The sequence below is a fragment of the Durio zibethinus genome, chromosome 17 (assembly GCF_047325235.1).
Source record: "Durio zibethinus cultivar Kanyao isolate XHJ-2024 chromosome 17, ASM4732523v1, whole genome shotgun sequence".
In the NCBI taxonomy this organism is placed as follows: domain Eukaryota; kingdom Viridiplantae; phylum Streptophyta; class Magnoliopsida; order Malvales; family Malvaceae; genus Durio; species Durio zibethinus.
The window spans coordinates 2,864,764-2,883,109 of record NC_143178.1 but is presented as its reverse complement, the minus strand read 5'-3'; the positions used below and the strand labels follow the sequence as shown (position 1 = coordinate 2,883,109).

Genomic DNA, 18,346 nt, shown 5'->3' with positions numbered 1-18,346 from the left:
ACATGTGAACAATATGGGTTTCTTATAACATTCTCATTTTCCTCACTTTTCCTGAGGATGCGAGGACGTGACTGAGATATTAGATAACAGATCGCTAGCCCACCATGTTCCGTAAACACCGGAGAATATAATGGGAAAGATCCAAGACAAAAGAGAAACAGATCGCCCAAAGCTCCCGGTATGGTGACTCAAAATAAAAATTGCTTCACAAATTGAATGCTACCATCGCGCAACAAAGAAAGGATTTAAAGTGATAAAAGATTAAAAGGAACTTTTAACATTGTGCGGAAATCTTGAAAGTTATATACAATATGCAACTGTACACTATATCATTAGCAGGTCTTTAAATATTAGCAATAACCCAATTACCAGCACAAGGCAATGGAAATGGTGATTATAGAGATAATATATGGAATGGTGGAACGAGGAAAGGATAAAAGCAAACGTCCCAATGAATCTATCAAAGGCTACTGAGAACTCGGATGCCCAAATGTGTTCTCCCCACTGTAAGTAACATAAAGAAATCCATCTTCATCCTTCTTCTCCTCATATATGGCACACATAATGGCACCTAAAAAACCAAGAAAAGAATTGGCCGTTTTTGAATCAGCTAGCAAAGGGTAAAGCATCAAGCATCGAAGGATATAATTTGCATGGCACTACCAGTCGGTGGGAGGACATTGTCCACAAATATGAATATTGCTTTTTCTGCACTCAGTTTGATCCTCTTACGGATGACATAAACAAATTGTCCAACAGTCAAGTCAGCTGGGACAAGGTACCTGAAATTTCAGAATCATATTACATTGGCATGCTCTCTATCGAAGACTATATAACCAATTACTATGATCCAGCCATTATTTAGTCTAGGATAAAGCATTAAAGAATGAAATGATGATTGCAGGTGGAAAAGATCAAGAAATGGAAATAAATAAGCAATTGAATGATTCCATAAGTACAAGGCAGCCAATTGCTATAAAAAAAATAGGGAATAGCTTCTACATTAACATGGAAATGAAGGTACAAAAAAAAAAATAGTAGAATCATCAGCATTATTAACATCATCAATAATTACACCTTACCATTTATAATATTTCTTTCTAGCTAGGGATGTCTATGGTCAAAGCTATTGTGGCAGATGGAGATGCAACAAGACAGAGAGAGAGAGAGAGAGAATTCAAATAAACGAAAAAACAGAAGTTGTTTTAACAGAATAAGCCAATCAATGAATAAAATCTAGAGCCATAAATAAGATAATGGTGATGCTTACTTTTTCTTGTCTATGTTTGGTATATCACTTCTCTCCACCTTCTCCACAATCACCTTAAACATAAAGCAAAGCAGGACAATAAATCGTCAAGCTTGGAAATGCAAGCAATGTCTATATTATAACATTTATAATCACCAATAAATATATGGGCCTATAAAAGTGCACATATGAGATCAAAGCAAGAACAGATTTATCACGATTGAAGGTAAAGTTCAATCCTTACCGGGATTCTATCAGGGTATTTATCCCTAATCCTAGCAGCCTCTGCCCTCCTCTTCTCTAAAGCCAGAACCAAACAATAAAATCATGAACTTCAAAACGATAAATAATTGATTTCCCCATACATACCATGATTCACATTGATTTACCATAAATAAAACAGACTTTAAAGAATTAAAAAAAAAAAAAAAAAGGTTCTTTAAACCAAATTCACAACAAAATAATGGATGCCAGCACAGTACATACCAAGATCATGTTCTTGCTTGAAGTAACTCTTTGCCATTTCTCCTGAAATTACCAATCAAAATTAAGTCAAAACACTTGCTTTTTCAAGAAAAATTCCTTCTTTAATTCTTGACGAATTTCCAAAGTCTTAAAAAGCTATGATTGTGCGAAAAAATATATATTATGACCATCAATTCATGCACAAACAATTCTAACCAAAGATACAGATACAAAATAAAATCCAAAACCACCCAAGTCTTATCGCCGATCAAAAAGTTGTTTCTTTGCACAAATTTTTGAAGAAAAAAATAACAAAAAGCACCAAATTTCAATTCAAAGTATCCTTTTTTAATTACCCACACAAAAAAAAAAAAAGCAGAATCCGGAAAAAGAAAAGAAATAAACATGAAACTGATCAAATATAAAGGAAACCCCAGAAGGCAAAACCTTGTGAAGATGAACCCAAAAAGGAAGCTTTTGTCTTGATCAACAGAACTCTTCAAGGATTGAAGCTCGTGGCTTGCTTCCAAAGACAAAGTAAATAACGTAAGGCGGCTTGTGCCTTCAAGCTTTCTACTCACCCAAGTTCAATTTTTTTTTTTCAATTAATGATTGCTGAAAAGATTTACATTCTTTTCGAAAGCTTAAGATGTTGTAATTCATATGTATGAGTACACGTGGATTGAGTTCAATCTAACTAATCCCGGTTGCTTACGGTAAGACGACAGATCATTTTGATCTGTCGCTGTTTTCAGATAACGGTGGAAAAGTATGTGCATCCGACGGCTAGGAGTATGATAATCATGGGAAGTGGACAATCAGGTGGTTTTAGGGCAGATCACAGTGGATAATATGAATATGCCCGGGTCTATCGGTGAATCAGCTTTATAATTGGACCCTACAACAGTCTGTTTTGACTGTTTTGACCCCACTTAGACTTTTTTATATTGAACTGTCATTTGGTTTCCGAGGAAGGGTAAAACAGGGATTGCGAATCATTCTTAAGCAGTGTTCGTCATGGTCACCTTCATCTTAATCATAATTATTCCTTAAAAAAATAAATTATTTCGACGCCACCAGATTGCTGTGGGTTTAGCCCAAGTAGGCATGTAGAACAATGAGCACAACTTAGGCCCAAGTTCTTTCTTTTTTAGGCTTTTCTAATTTCAATTAAGAAAATCAGCCTGGGCCAAGTTGCCCTCAAAATACCCGGCCCAACCTACCCAATACAGGCTACTTGTGCCCAAACTAGAACCTGTTGACGTTAGTTTTCATGATTTTGGAAGGAAGAGAAGGGAAAGACCTAAAAAAAAATTTTTAAGTAAATTTTGTGAAATTTTTTATTAAAAAAATTAAATTAAAAAATCTCATTATATAAATTAAATATATAAATTTTGAAAAAATTTTAATAATTTTTTATATATATTTTTAGATAGATATTTTTGATGAAAATATTAACATAATTTTTATTATTAAATAATTATCAAATAAATTTAAATTATAAATAATATTTTTTTATATATTATTGATCTCTATATTAAACTTTATCAATTTATCAATTTAAATTTTTTATTAAAATTTTATTAAATTATTTTCAAAAATAATTTTTATAAACTTCACTTAAAAATCTTCATGAAAGTTTCGTCCGAGAACAAATAGCATGCATCCATCATTTAGCATGCGGAAGAAATATGAAGAAAGAAAATGGGCAAAGCCAAATTTAGATCGAAACCAACAAGCTACCAAAAAGCATGTCTCCTCCTTTGGTTGCCACTTTTATTTAAGAGTTTATTAACCTGATGATGGTGATCTAATGACTTGTATTTTTCATGCCTTTTCTTGGGGCCACCCCTTCCCTCCCCAACAGACACCCAACTCATCATGCCCTATTATCTATTAAAGTCAATCAAACACTTTTTACTCATATGCAATAATTGGTTAATAGATCAGGTTTTTCCTTATGATGGCCCAAATGTAGTCATTCTTAGCTTTATATATATATATATACACATGTACATATACAACTGTAATTTAAGCTATGATAAGGATTCGTTTTTCATTGAAAAATGATTGATTATATGTTATATTACTTATGTACTAAGTACGACCCAAATTGTTCGCCAATCAAGTTGATGAAGAAGTATTATACTCTCAACGAATTCATTAAATCTAATAAAATTTATTAATAATGAGATAATCTGATAGTAGAATATTGTACCTTAATTTTGGACAATGATCGAAATGCAAATCATTATGACTTTAGATATATAAGAAAATATAATAAAATTTACTTATATAGAATAAAAAAATTTAGAAATTAGGTATATATTGCATTCTTTTGTCCTTTTGAAATTAAGGCTTAATTTGTACATTATCATTATGCATCACATTACATTGGTTCCCAAAATAAAATTTTGAATCAACTCGAATAAACGTTAAACTTAGTTTCGATGAGATAGTAACAAAATTAAAATTAATAATAAAATGTGTTTAGATATAAACGTAACGATAACATTAAATAAAATATAATGAAAACAAAAATTATCATTAAAAATATTATATTAAAAATTAATAAATTTATATTGATAGATAATAATTATTTTATTAAAAATAATTAAAAAAAAAAAGCGATAGATTTATACTTTATTGTTTCAATGAAAAAAAAAAAAAAAAACTTTTTGAAGAAAAAGGATTGCGGTGAAAATAAAAATTCCCACTGAACCCCTTTCCTTCCAGTGAGATTTTCTACCCACAATGCAAATATTTTGTATCAATCACATTGTGGTAAGGCATCCAAATGCCTTTTGAGGTTTCAATTAAACAAAATTTGAGACTAATCTCATGGGAACTCATGTCCAATGGATCCAAATGTAACCTTAATCTCATTGGACCCATCCAAGTGGAACCCATGTACCATTTTTCATGTGCACCCCTTGAAAGATTGAAGGAACTACATTGGGATTTGTCTGGGGTGAAGAAAAGGTTGAGGAAGGTATGATTATTTAGGTTAAAGTCGGTCTGATATTATATCATTATCATAATGGTTAAAAGCTGACAAAAGTTGCATGAATTAATATTACTGTAAACAAAAAGTCCACAGCTTTACAGTTTGAAAGGCCACAGAAGATCAGTAACAATGATCTAGGCATTCCAATGAAAAAATCCAAAATACGTCATACTATATTATATTGAAAAGATCTTGAAATTAGTTCTTTTAAAAAAACAAAAAATCTTAGAGATCCATGTTGTCTATTTGTTGAACTCCGAGACCCACATTGACAGTTTACAAGGAGAATAACGGAAAAATTTTATGTAATTTTTAAGATGAAATTTATGAAATTTTTTATTAAAAGTAATTATATAAAAATTTAAAAAAATTAAATTGATCGATTAAAAATTTTTATTATATAAATTAAATATACAAAATTTTAAAATTTTTAATAAATTTTGATAAATATTTTTAGTAAAAATATTGATATAATTTTATTATTAAATATGTATTGATTAAATTTGAATTATAAATAAAATTTTTAATTTTTTTATATATTGTTAATCTCTACATCAAATTCTATTTATTTTTTCATTTAAATTTTTTATTAAATTATTTTAAAAAGAACTTTATAAAATTTATCGAAATAATTTTATATAAATTTTATCCAGAGAACCTAGCCGAGTTAATTATTTTTATAAACTAGATTCATTTTTTATCCTCGGTAAATTCATAACTTCAACAAGAATTTCATTGGATGTAGGAGAGGAGAATCTTGTACAATATATCGAACCAAAAGCCTTTGTTTATATCTATTATTTAAGATAAATTTTCATTCATGGTGTAAATTAAAGCGATTAAAACAAAAATGGGTGTCATGATATGTTACATTTAAGACAACATATATTTTTGTGTCTGGCTGTGAAAGTTTTTATTGAGTCAATCGAATCCCTTTCGGCAATAATAATGTTTACTGTCATGTTCCCAAACACCCTGTGGAAATCAAACCAAGACAAATAGTGTTATTATTTGTGGAAGCCTCTTGGATGGCAACTTCTTGGGTTTTTTTTTTTTTTTTTGACCATTAACATCAAGAAATGGTTTAGAGCAGCAAACAAATTAAATTCTAGCCTATAAAACAAATTGTCTGTTACATTTGAACTTTGAAGGTCAATATCAACAGCAACATTATCGTTGTCGGCCCATGCATGTATCTTGTCCTAAAATGTGTATGTTTCGGCTGCATGAATCGTATGAATCTTTGTCATTTTTTTTTTTTTTGCATGTGGCCACGTATAAATCATGTTAGGTTTTGAATTGAAATCTCTCTGTTTTTTTTTTTTTTTTTTTTAAATTTTATTGGATGTCTGGGAACAAAATTTGTCCTCATTATAATCATGTTTAATGCAATTCAAAATCTTCCAATCTGCTTCCAAAAAATTCCTTTCAAAATATGGCAACCCCACCAGGCACCAGCCAAGCAGAAGATGCAATCTTGCTATATGCAATTTCCATGATCTCTTTCTGTTTGTTTCATTTTCATCATTTTTCCTTGTCAGCTCATTGCTTTTCTAAAGCCAGCAAAGAGAGAAAAATATAAATAAATAAAAGGGGCTGCTAAGAAAACAATGAGAAAAAAACCAATATAAATAAAAAATAAAAAAAAAAGAGAGAGAGGAAAGGAAAAGAGAGAGAAAACTAGATAGGCATAGAGTTGGGTCACTTTCCACTTGATCATAAAATGGAAGGAGAGGTTCTGTTAAGGCATCACATGGGCCTGGAGATAAATACAAACTCCTTCACCCTGACATGTCCAAATCATGTTTTTCCCAAACAATTTAAAGATAGCATGTCCCTTCTCCTCTCCTCCCCTCCCCTACACAAATTGCCCTAAAATCTTATTTTGTTTAATGCATATATATATATATATATCTACAGTAAGAGTATAATAGACAAGGGAAAAAGTACTCTTTTAGGCTATGCCTCTAACACTGCCATCGAGCAGTTCCTGTTATTGTTTTCTTCTTCTGCCTCTAGCTAGACAATGATACAGGGAAAAGATACAAAGATGATCCATTTAAGACAAAACCAGTCAAACTGGGGTAATTTGTTTTAGCGTGTTATAAATTTTAAGCTAAAGTTTCAATCTTTTTTTAGACTGTAACTACTACAAGACATGAGCTCTCGAAAAAGACCTTTAAACATGACTATATAGCAAATTAAGCGTTTGTGATTCTTGGATTTGCCCCAATCACAATTCCAAGACAACCAAGTGAGAGAAACAAATTAAAGTAATAAAAAAAGAAAAGAAGTGATAGCAACACTGAAGAAAATGTGATAATCTATCTAATTAAGTAGTTGAGCAAGATTTTCAATTATTGGATTAGTGGAACCCATTAAATTCCATCTGTATTGTTAAAGGCAAATGTAGTGAAACTGTTTAAAAAAAAAAACTTTTTTAGAATTTTGAGCTTTTAGTTTTAAATAACAAAGTTTCAAAATTTGAGAAAAAAAAGTTTCTATTTGATTTTTTCAAAACATTTAAAATTAAATTTTTAAATCTTTTTTAATGAATAAGATTGTGTGACATGTCTATCATGTGTATAACTTAGACATTCGATTTAAAACATGATGTGCAATATTTTTAACCAAATGACATGTTTTGATTGGTCTATAATACATCACATATTTTCTCAATACAAGTACGACATAAAATTTTCTAAACTTCAGGGACTAAATATGATATTACCCCATTTTCATATCCAGGGCTAAAGTTGGAATGGAACAAAAATATGGTGAAAAAATGAGTGGTGAGGAAAAAAACAATGTTCAGACAAAATGATAATCGTTTTTGCTTTAACTCGAAACTCTGTCGCATTGAAAAACTTTGTGTACTTACTATAAAAAGCTGAAGCTGGTACGGCTTTCGTGGCAACTTCTGATATTATCTCCTGATCATAGGGATCTTTTCGTAAATATTTACACGTGAGAGCTATAATAAGGTACTTCAATACTCATGATAGGTATTTGGAGGGACTAGCAAAAATAATCCAAAATTTTAAAACAGAACCTTCCGTCCTTGTTTCCTTTGTCATGTTTAACCTTAAATTTTACCGTCAAAGTTTATTTGAACATGAAAAATCCATAAACTCCCTTTAATTAAAAAAGTCAATAATTGTTTAATTTAAATTTAAATAATTCAAATTTTATTTTAAAACAAATTGAATTTAAATTTATTTGATTTTAAATGTCATAATTTTAATTCAAAATTATTCAAACTTTAATAATTTAAGTGTTAAACGTGAGATGATCCAAAATTAAACTAATCTATTTTTTTTTTTCAATCCAAAATCATCCAATGACAATATATCCAATTGTCACCTAAAAAAAAGTGACGATGAGATATTGGTTTAATTAATAAAGTAAAAGTTTTGAAATTTTAAAATCAAAATTTAAGTTTTATTGGTGCGAGAGTTAATCTAATTTTATATTAAATTTATTTAATTATATGTTGATTAGTTCATTAATTTATTTGTTTGATTTAATACCTTTTTATATAAATAAAATACTTTGATTATGATTATAATTTTTTATATTTATAATTAAAAATATTTCAAATTATACAAATCAAATGAATAATAATTTTGAAAAAGGGTAAAATACAAGAAACTGATATAATTATTGTAAATTCGTAATTACCCTATTCTATTTCTACCAAAAATAATAAGTACTTGGAATTTTAATTGGATAATAACGAATAAAAATTCTTTTTAATTTTTAGGTTAAAATATGTTAGAGGTTCTTGTACCTTACAAAAATTATAAATTTAGTCATTGTATTATAATTTATAAAAATTTAGTTATTTTAATTATTTTAATCCAATCATAAATTTTATTAATTTATTATTATTAAAAATATTGATGTGACCGTTAACTTAGTTGATATAATGTTAACTTACTGATATGATAATTCAATTTATAAAATCAATTGTTAAAATATATAAATGATTCATGTACTCATATGAAATTTAAAATTTAGTTTTTATATTTACACAAAATATAAAATTTAATCTTTATACTCATATAATATTTGAAATTTATTCATTATAATATAAAAATATTTTAAATTTTTTAGTTTCTAAAAATATTAAATTTAAAAAAAACATCTTAGTTTGTCTAATATAAAAATATTTTTTGAAATATATCAATTTTTATTATATATAATTACTTATTAATAATATCATATTTAATCAAATAGTGACGAATTTGTATTATATATTAAAAAATTTGTGATAGATTTTTAATAGATGGTATAATTTTTTATATGATCACAATATACTATAATTATGAGAAACGTGTAACAAAATTAGTAATAAATTTATATTTTACAAAAAAATGTAACACGAAATAGTGACAAAATTAGTTAAATATGGCAAATCCACCCATGACCGATAAGTTTCGACCCGAACTAATCCGATTGCTTAAGATTGAATTTTTTTTTAAATCGAGTTTCGGGATAGGATCGTGTAACAACAAAAAAATTCCTAGATCAAGTTAAGGTTGTATTTTAGGCAAACTTACCCCAACCTAATATATATTTATAAAAAAATATTTGTAATTAATTATTTAAATTTAAATTTATATATTTATTTAAAATAATATTTATATTAAAAAATATTTTATTAAATTTAGATCAAGTCAAGTACTATTTTATATAATATCGAGTTGGGTTGAATTTTTGTATAAAATATTTTTAAAAAATCAAGTTGAATTTGGATATTATAGGTATAAAATTATATTGAATTCGGGACGAGCATCTCACTTGTTGCTATCTCTATAATTAATAATAATATTTTGCATGAATGATAAAAAATCGTGATAAATTTAGTGATAATATATGAATTTTATGATAGAATATTGTAATAGTTTTTTAAATTATTGTAATAAAATACTATAAAAGAATATTGTGATAATTTTTAAAATTTAAAATTTTTAAAAAATAAAATATTTAAAATATTTTTTTGTATTAGATGGATTAAATTTTTAATTTAGTGAGTATATGGATTAAATTTCAAAATTTGTACAAGTGTAGGATTAAATTTTGAGTTTTATATGAATATAAAGATTATTTATATAATTTAATAATTAATTTTATTAATTTCAATTGGTATGTTAATAAGTCAATGTCGCATTAATAAAGTGAATGATTATATCAATATTTTTAATGACAAAAAATTATTAAAATTAATTATTAAAATAAAATTATTAAATCAAAATAATTGAAAAATTAAAATTTTATGAATTATAATATAAATATTAAATTTTTAATTTTCGTAAAATGTAAGGACCTCTAATATATTTTAACAACAATTTCAATTAAATACAGCGGATCCTGTCTTTAGCATAGTTTAATACTTTGCCGACCAAAATACCCTTGGAAAAGGGCAAAAAAAAAAAGACAAAGCTCCAACTTTTTACCCCAAAATGACAAGGAAGTCCCATTGATCCATGAGGGACAGTAAAAAAAGTAGCTCTCTCTCGCTGCTTTTTATTAACCCGCCTTTCCTGCCGGAGTCTGGTAAAAAGTAAAGTAAAAAAAAAATCAAACAACAGTAACCAGAATGCCCCCTCAGTCTCTGTGACCTCGCCGCCATTCACACAAATAAAGACTCGAGCAATGAATGCGTATGCCCACGCGCTGTTAGCCTCATGTGGAGCAACTCCAGATTAAAGTTGGGCCACAATCCTGAAAGATGAATATGATTGGACCGTGTTGTGAAATCGCTTTGAGCATGCGGCGCAAGCTTTCTTTTCAGAGTTAACTTTTGATCTGAACCACATATTTTTATCTCGTTGTTTGTACCTAATAATTTTTGTAAGTTTCTTTTGGCCGCTTATTATTTTCTACTTTCGCTTTTACCTTTTCTTTTTGCTTACAAAGACAAGTAATATCTAATAATACCGGTGATTTAAAATATAATATAACGATTAGATGTAAAAATAATATAAATAAAAATTATAAAAATAATATAATTTAAAATTTTAATAAATAAATATAAATAAATTCAATGAAACTAAAAATATATTTTATATTTTTATATTTATATAAATTATTAATATAATTTTTATATAAAATATAATATAAATACATAAATTAATAATATTTTATACTATATAAATATACGAAACATAAAATTTATTATAATTCTCACAAAACGATGTCGTAGAATTAAAATTTTTTTTTTTTTTTTTGATTTCTTTGATTATTAAACAGATCATTTTCCTCTCAAAAGTAAACTAGACAACATAAAGTATTCATACTCGTTTGTTACATGCTATTTCTACACTAATTGTAGAATGATATGAAGATTAATGCCAAAAAAAAAAAATAATAATAATAAGCAAGTGGATTCATTTGTGGTTTCTACCAACTTGAAAGAAGATACCCCTTTGGTTTTTTCAATCCTCCCTCCCAAGGCGAATTTAGCAAGAATAATTGTTCATCAATGGAATCTTTTGAAGATTGCAATACCAATTATTACGATGTTAAATGACAAATTTGTTGCATGATTAGCCTTTAACCACAGCAAAACGTCAGCTTGCAGAGTGAGTAGCCAATGTTGACGCAAACCAAGAAAAAGTAGTATCTTCTCCATTTTAAATTATTTGAATGTTATTAAATTTCATAAAATTAAAAAAATTAATTTTAATATTAAAATTTAATTTTTTATAAAATTAAAATTTTATAAAATTTAATATTTAAATTATATAAAATAAAGATTTTAAATATTAAAAAAATATAATTTAATATATCTAAAAAATTGAGATGGAGGGAGAAGTAATTTGGCAAGATGACACATTTGGTAAGTAATAAAGAGAAAACATGTGGGCAATTCAAGGACAGTAAGAACATTAACTTTTTGGCTCTTTTTTGCTTTTATGACAGCGGGGGTCACAGTCTGTCTTGGTGAAAAAAGTAAGTGTAAATCTTTCATTGATTTGGGCGCCCTGGCCTTAGCTCCACGTTGCATCCTGAAAAGGTCCATTGTAGAGTTGTGCCGGGCACTGGCACTGGCAGGTGATTTCATTTCTTTTCATTTCACTAGCAGTCAGTATTAATTTTACTTAAACAAAAGTCAGTCATTAATCAAATAAAATGTTCTTGATCCACTACAAAAACAGTTCAGTGACAAGATCTATAAACTAAAGAATAATGGAATAGTTACTGCAAATGCATCTGTCTGCCAAAGAGCAAAAAAAGTACCAATATTTCAATCCAGCATATTAATAAAAAAGGAGGGGGCTGTAGTGTAATTACAGTGGTTGTTCGTAAGGTCATATGACAATGGAGCACTCAGATGGAGTTTGCCAATTAGCAGTTACCCTTGTTTCTTAGTGTAGGTGTAGTGGTATTTTTCTTGAAGGACAATATTTATCTTCTAAAATAAGGGAAAGACAATACAGAATTACCACTGTATGGAGGGTGATAGTAACCCCAGAAATGTAGAGAGAGGAGAGAGGGAAAGATGTGTGCATTGAAATAGATAAAAGCAGAAAAATATATTGGAGAAGCATAGAGAGAGAAAGAGAGGGACTAGAGCGAGAAAAATGGAGAAGAGGGAGAGCACTTTATTACCTTTTTTATGATGCACGCATCCATGGCACCACAGAGAAGGGTACAGAGTACTGCTATGACACAGGGGTAGAAGAAGAAGAGCGACAAAAAGAGAAAAAAAAAAGAGAGGTGAAACTACAAAGTAAGGAGCAAACAACAACTGGAAACATCAACATCAGCAATAAGGCCATAAGCTCAAGCCAGAAAGAGGTATAATAGTAAAAAAGTTGTAAAACAACTGGTTTTTGCAGAGTGGGAGGAGAGAGATGGAACTGAAAAAATGGAGTTGTTGCAAGATTAAGGGAGATTAGTGAAAGATGGAGCTTAAGAGAAAGAGAAAGAACCGAATGAAGACAGCAAAAGGAGCTATTTTGGTGAAATGGGTGTTTTTTCATTGAAGTTGGGAGATTGATTTCATGTCATGTGAAGAGAGATGGGATCATCCGCTTGCTTTGTAGGGAAAAATCTTGTCTTTCTGTATCTCTGATCCTCCAAAAAAACAGCTTGTTTGTCCTTTCGTTTTTATACAATACAAATGCACTTTCAGATACAGGCTAAAGGGGCGGTAGAACTCGCGGGTTTTGCTTCGATTTGTCAACAAGACAAGTGGATAAAGCAGCTGGAAGCTAATAGCTTTGGCTTTGCGAACAGCTTCTACTACAACAACGAACAAGAACCGACTTCTGTTCTTCATATGAGAAGAAGCCAAAGCCCACCCACATCGGCATCCACTATCTCTTCTTCTTTCAACGGCGGAGCCGCCGGTGCGGGCGGTGGAGGCAATTCCACCGACAACACAACCACCACGGCGGCCACCATAGCACCACCAGAGACTCCACTTCCAAACAACAACAAAGAAGAATGGGCCACGGACCTTCAACCGATCCCGAGTGAACTAGACCTTGTTCCAGGGCCTGGAGGTGCTCAAAGATGCAATCTCGGATTGGAAGATTGGGACACTATGCTGTCTGAATCAGCGGTGTCACCGAGTCAAGACCACTCGCTTCTGCGCTGGATCGCTGGTGACGCCGATGACCAGTCTTTTGGTCTCAAACAGTTGCTTCAGAGTGGGAGTACTGGTCCTAATCAGGGTCTTGATTTTGAAGGCAATGCAGGGTTGGGGATTGTTGATCAAGGTCCAGGGTTTGACCTAATTGGTAGCCTTGTTAGTTCTGTTTCTTGTAATGTGAGTGCTGCTTCAAATTTGGGTGGTTTTCCTGGTTCTGGGTTTGTGCCAAATGCCTACAATAATGGGAATGGAAATATTGGCTCAGTCATGCCCAGTTGTTCTTCAGTTGGGGTGGTTAACAATCACAAGGTTCTTGGTGCTACTGTTGGGTTGAATACTAACATTCAAAATCCAATGTTCACTTCTCCAACTGACAATATTGATCCTCCTGTTTCTTTGCCTATGCTTTATCAGCAGCAGCAAGGTCAATATCTTGGAAGCCAAGAAGAGAAACCTCAGATTCTGAACCAACAAGTTTTGATGGGTCAGCAACAGCATCCCCAAAGTCCAAACTTTTTCTTGCCATTACCTCAAGAACAGCACCTTCTTCAGCCTTTACCAAAGCGCCTTAATCCTGGTAACTTAGAACTTTCTTCTCAGATCCCAAAACTACCATTTTCTGATGCCGGGCATGAGCTGTTTATGAGAAAGCAGCAGCAAGAGGATATGGGGTTTCCTCAGGGAGTCCAGATTGTTTCTCAACAGAAGCCGCTGATGGTGGCAAAACAGAAAGTGTTGGGTCCAGGAGAGGAGATGCTTCAACAACAGGAACAACACCAGTACCAGTTACACCAGCAACAGGAAGCCACATTGTTCGACCTGCTTTACAAGGCTGCAGAGTTGGTTGGGACTGGGAATTTTTCACACGCGCAAGGGATATTGGCGCGGCTCAATCACCAGCTGTCCCCAGTAGGTAAGCCCCTTCAAAGGGCTGCTTTCTACTTCAAGGAGGCTTTGCAATTCATTCTCCTCATGAATAACCCAGTCTCTTCCCCACCTCCGAGGAGCCCCACCCCCTTTGACGTTATTTTCAAAATGGGGGCTTACAAGGTCTTCTCTGAAGTCTCTCCGCTTATCCAATTCGTAAATTTTACCTGCAACCAGGCCCTCCTTGAAGCTCTTGGTGATGCTGATCGGATTCACATTGTGGACTTTGATATTGGATTTGGTGCTCAATGGGCTTCCTTTATGCAGGAGCTTCCCATGAGGAGTAGAGGAGCTCCTTCTTTGAGAATTACTGCATTTGCCTCACCTTCAATGCATCATCCTATTGAGCTTGGGCTTATGCGTGAAAATCTAATGCAATTTGCTAATGAGGTTGGTATAAGTTTTGAGCTTGAGGTGCTTAATTTTAATTCTTTAGATCAAACCCCTTATTCTCTGCCTATGTTTCGATCAAATGAAAATGAGGCAATTGCGGTGAATTTCCCCGTTTGGTCTTCTTCGAATCAGCCCTCTGCTTTGCCCAATCTTCTGCGCTTTGTAAAGCAGCTTTCGCCAAAAATTGTGGTATCTTTAGACCGAGGGTGTGATAGAAATGATCTGCCATTCCCGCAACATATAATCCATGCCTTTCAGTCATATATAAACCTATTAGAATCACTTGATGCCGCTAATGTGACTTCTGATGCTGTGAACAAGATTGAGAGGTTCCTTCTTGTGCCAAGAATTGAAAGCACTGTGTTCGGGCGTCTGCATGCACCTGAGAAAATGCCTCTTTGGAAGACACTTTTTTCCGCAACTGGTTTCTCCCCGGTAACGTTCAGTAACTTCACCGAAACTCAGGCAGAATGTGTGGTAAAGAGGGCTCAAGTGAGGGGATTTCATGTTGAGAAGCGCCTGGCTTCACTTGTGCTTTGCTGGCAGCGTAGGGATCTTATCTCAACTTCAGCTTGGAGGTGCTGAAGAGCATCATCAGACAGGCAGGGGAGGTTGGTTTTTCAGTAACTCACAATCTATCAACTCTATCCTGAAGTATGAATTAAGTCGATAATTACTGAACTTAGCTGCTTTTATGACTTAATACTTGTGAATTGTCCTGCTTGTGGGTATCCTCTGTTTGTTTATCTAGTATAGACACTATTCCAGTACAAGAAAACATATGACTGGAAAAGTCTAGTAGGGGCTTTTTGTATGGACATAATGAAATCACTGCTATGGTATTCTGGTGTCTTTTTTTTCTATTTTTGTTGGTGAGAAGCTGTATTTTGTTCTGCTTAAGGTGGTGATGATTTGTTGAATATTTGACAACAAATGAGAGCTAAAATTGCAAATACAACTTTCCAGAATTTAGTTCTGTGTTTCAGGGGTGCTGTTGATAAGTTCTCAAACTGTATGTTAGATTGATATTGGAATCCTAATTCCAACATTCCTATTATGGTGGATAAAATGCATATTTTAACATGAGACTTGTATGCTTCTTTGTGTGGTTGGAACGAGTGCCCAGTTTAGAACTTGTTCATCTTGTGCCTAATTACAGTTGAGTTTTCTGTTGATAAGGTTGAAATTTAGTTGAAAAGTTGATAAGCTGTAAGAAGTTCTAAAGCAAGCAAGGAATCAGTAAAAAATCTGTCCAAGGTCGGTTGGCCTTGGCGTTTAACTACCCTGATAATATACCTTACCATCTTAGTGTTTAAATATTTATGAAAAGAAAATTTCTTGTGGGGACATAGTGATTCCTTGATTAAGCAATACTTATGTGAAAATCTTTCCTGTGTTTCACCAGCAACAGGCTGCCTGTTCTAAACTTTTAGGTGCTTAAGTAGATGTTCTTAATCATATCTGTATCAAAAAAACAGTTAAATATCTGTTCGATCCGCTAAATTCCCACACTTATCAAGAAAAGGTAATAGTGAAATGTTATTTATGGTAATGATTAAAGATTGGGCAATGTCTTGAAATCTATCTAGAGTTTATTATTCACATTCCTGCTTGCTTCTTCACTTTACCTAGCTTGTCACAGGTCATATTATCCATCCTTATGGTCTGAAACCCATTTTCTTTTCGTGTTTAAAATCGCCAGGTTACCTTCAAGTTATATGTGATTTATGCACTCTCCTGTGATGAATTACTCAATAGTAAAGATCTTCCTTAGGGGACCCTATTGGCGGTCCTTTATTCTGTAAGTCACGATTGTTGTATCTGATGTTCTTTCGGTTTCGCATTTAGTTTCCATTATCAGTGTAGTAATTGAGTCCTTCCTACCATAAGTCACATATGAAACTGCTAAAATACAGTGCATGTCTCTTGTTTTGAATCCCTTTTCAATTAGTTTATTTAAGTCGATGTGCTTCAGATTGGGGAATTAGTCCTTTAGAATATCAGACAATGGCATCCCTAGATTCTGTGCTTTATATATCATTTGTAGAATCAATATTATCAGAGCTACCCACTTTGCTTAAATCTATCCTGATCATCAGTTGGTAGAAAAGTGATATTTCTCCAATTCTTAAAAGTTTGATTAAAGAGGTAGTTGATTTAGAGAAGGGTGTGAACATTCAGGCTTTAGGAAAGGTTTAAACCTTATAGCCTGTTTTACCCTTATCAAGTCAGTGCTTCCCAAGCATCGCCATGGAGGCTTCTTGGTTCCTTCCCCTATCTTTCCCTGGGAGGCTGGGACAGCCTGGTAAGAAAAGACACCTAAACAAGAAACAACCTTTGATTAGCTGATGACCTGTTATAATGAAACCTTGGAAGACAATAAACACAGACACCTAAGATTAACTATATTTTGCTCAAAACTCTCTTGAAACAATCATGTAGGCTACAAATAACATGGTTGGATGCTGAATACTTTAAATTTGTCTCCCTATGTTAGAAAATTATGTTTTTGCTTGCTTGTATTACACCAAACATGTAACGCATCGTTCTCTTTTTTTTTTTAATTATTAGTTATTGGATATCTACTAATCAAGTCACATGGGTCATGTTTGATTGAACACCTTTGCTTGCTTACTCTACTCATTTTTTTTTTCTTTTTTTTTTTTTTCATTTTGGAGGGGTATAGTTTAATCTAATTTTATTATATAAATAAACAAGGTAAACATCGGTTTCATTGAATTTTATATTAAACCCATGATTTTTTTTTATTGGGTAAACTAAGGTATCAATAGATTTTGGCTGGTCTAATCTGTTATTTTATTTTGTGATTATAATAACATGTAAATGTAAGAGATATGGTTGCTAGATTTGATGAAGGAGAAACAATAATATTTTTTCTGCTCTGACCGATTGCTTTCATTGCGCTCACCTCAATGTTTTTTTTTTAATATGAGATTTAAACAAAAAAAAAAAAAAAAACAAATTAATCACTACTAATAATAATAGCATTAAACATGATGGCTAAAGAAAAATATTTTAATTGTAAAGCGTGGGATGTGTCTACCGTCCACTGTCTAGGCCCAAACCAATTGTAAAAGATAGTAACTAAAATGATGGATAGCTGTGAGCCATTTAAATGGTTCTGGTATTTGGGTGCAGAAGTGGTCTAGCCCAGTAGCTTGAAGGCACTTGTCTCAGTTGACTGCTTGAGTGGGCCATACATATTGAGCACATGATTAAATTTGATTCTGATTTTGTAATCCACAAGTATTTAGGGACCGATCTTATGCGCAAATTCCAAATCTTGAACAGGTAAACAGAATATTAATTTTATGAACTCAAGTTCAACTCATCGATGAAGTGATGGCGACCGCAACTGCAGGATGAAAATGACTTAAGATTTGTCAGGACCCTTTAGCCGTGGGGTCCTCCATCTCAAGACAGATATTTTATCAAAATCATGCCACGTGTACGGATGATAAAAGCTGGTTGTACGTGGTTTCAGAATATGGTTTTGGTAGTACAGTTCTTGATTCTTTTTATCAAGCCAAATGGCCAAATGGGTTCTTTTCACTATTCAATTTTTTTTTGTTTGCCGGTTGTTGTTCCAAACTGAAAGTCTAAAGCAACATATCCCCATGCAAAACACGCCCGATTCTCCTGTTTTGCAAACATGAAGGACAAGGGGATTGCTTGGGAA

General features: G+C 31.8%; 2 protein-coding genes across 2 annotated transcripts; one reads left to right on the top strand and one right to left on the bottom strand.

Annotated features, from left to right (window-relative positions):
- Nucleotides 1–244: 244 nt before the first annotated feature.
- LOC111277210 (autophagy-related protein 8f-like) lies at nucleotides 245–2,347 on the bottom strand. The gene is made up of 6 exons (XM_022863472.2): nucleotides 2,162–2,347; nucleotides 1,736–1,777; nucleotides 1,494–1,549; nucleotides 1,271–1,323; nucleotides 664–782; nucleotides 245–571 (listed from the first exon to the last, which is right to left on the bottom strand). Exons 2-6 carry the CDS (start codon nucleotides 1,770–1,772, stop codon nucleotides 468–470), a joined length of 369 nt encoding a protein of 122 aa, XP_022719207.1. The 5' UTR covers nucleotides 1,773–1,777; nucleotides 2,162–2,347; the 3' UTR covers nucleotides 245–467.
- A 9,829-nt stretch (nucleotides 2,348–12,176) lies between these two features.
- Nucleotides 12,177–16,728, top strand: LOC111277203 (uncharacterized). Its single transcript, XM_089746078.1, has 2 exons — nucleotides 12,177–15,257; nucleotides 16,349–16,728. The coding sequence occupies exon 1, from the start codon at nucleotides 12,853–12,855 to the stop codon at nucleotides 15,229–15,231; it is 2,379 nt and encodes a 792-aa protein (XP_089602204.1). The 5' UTR covers nucleotides 12,177–12,852; the 3' UTR covers nucleotides 15,232–15,257; nucleotides 16,349–16,728.
- The last annotated feature ends 1,618 nt before the right edge of the window (nucleotides 16,729–18,346 follow it).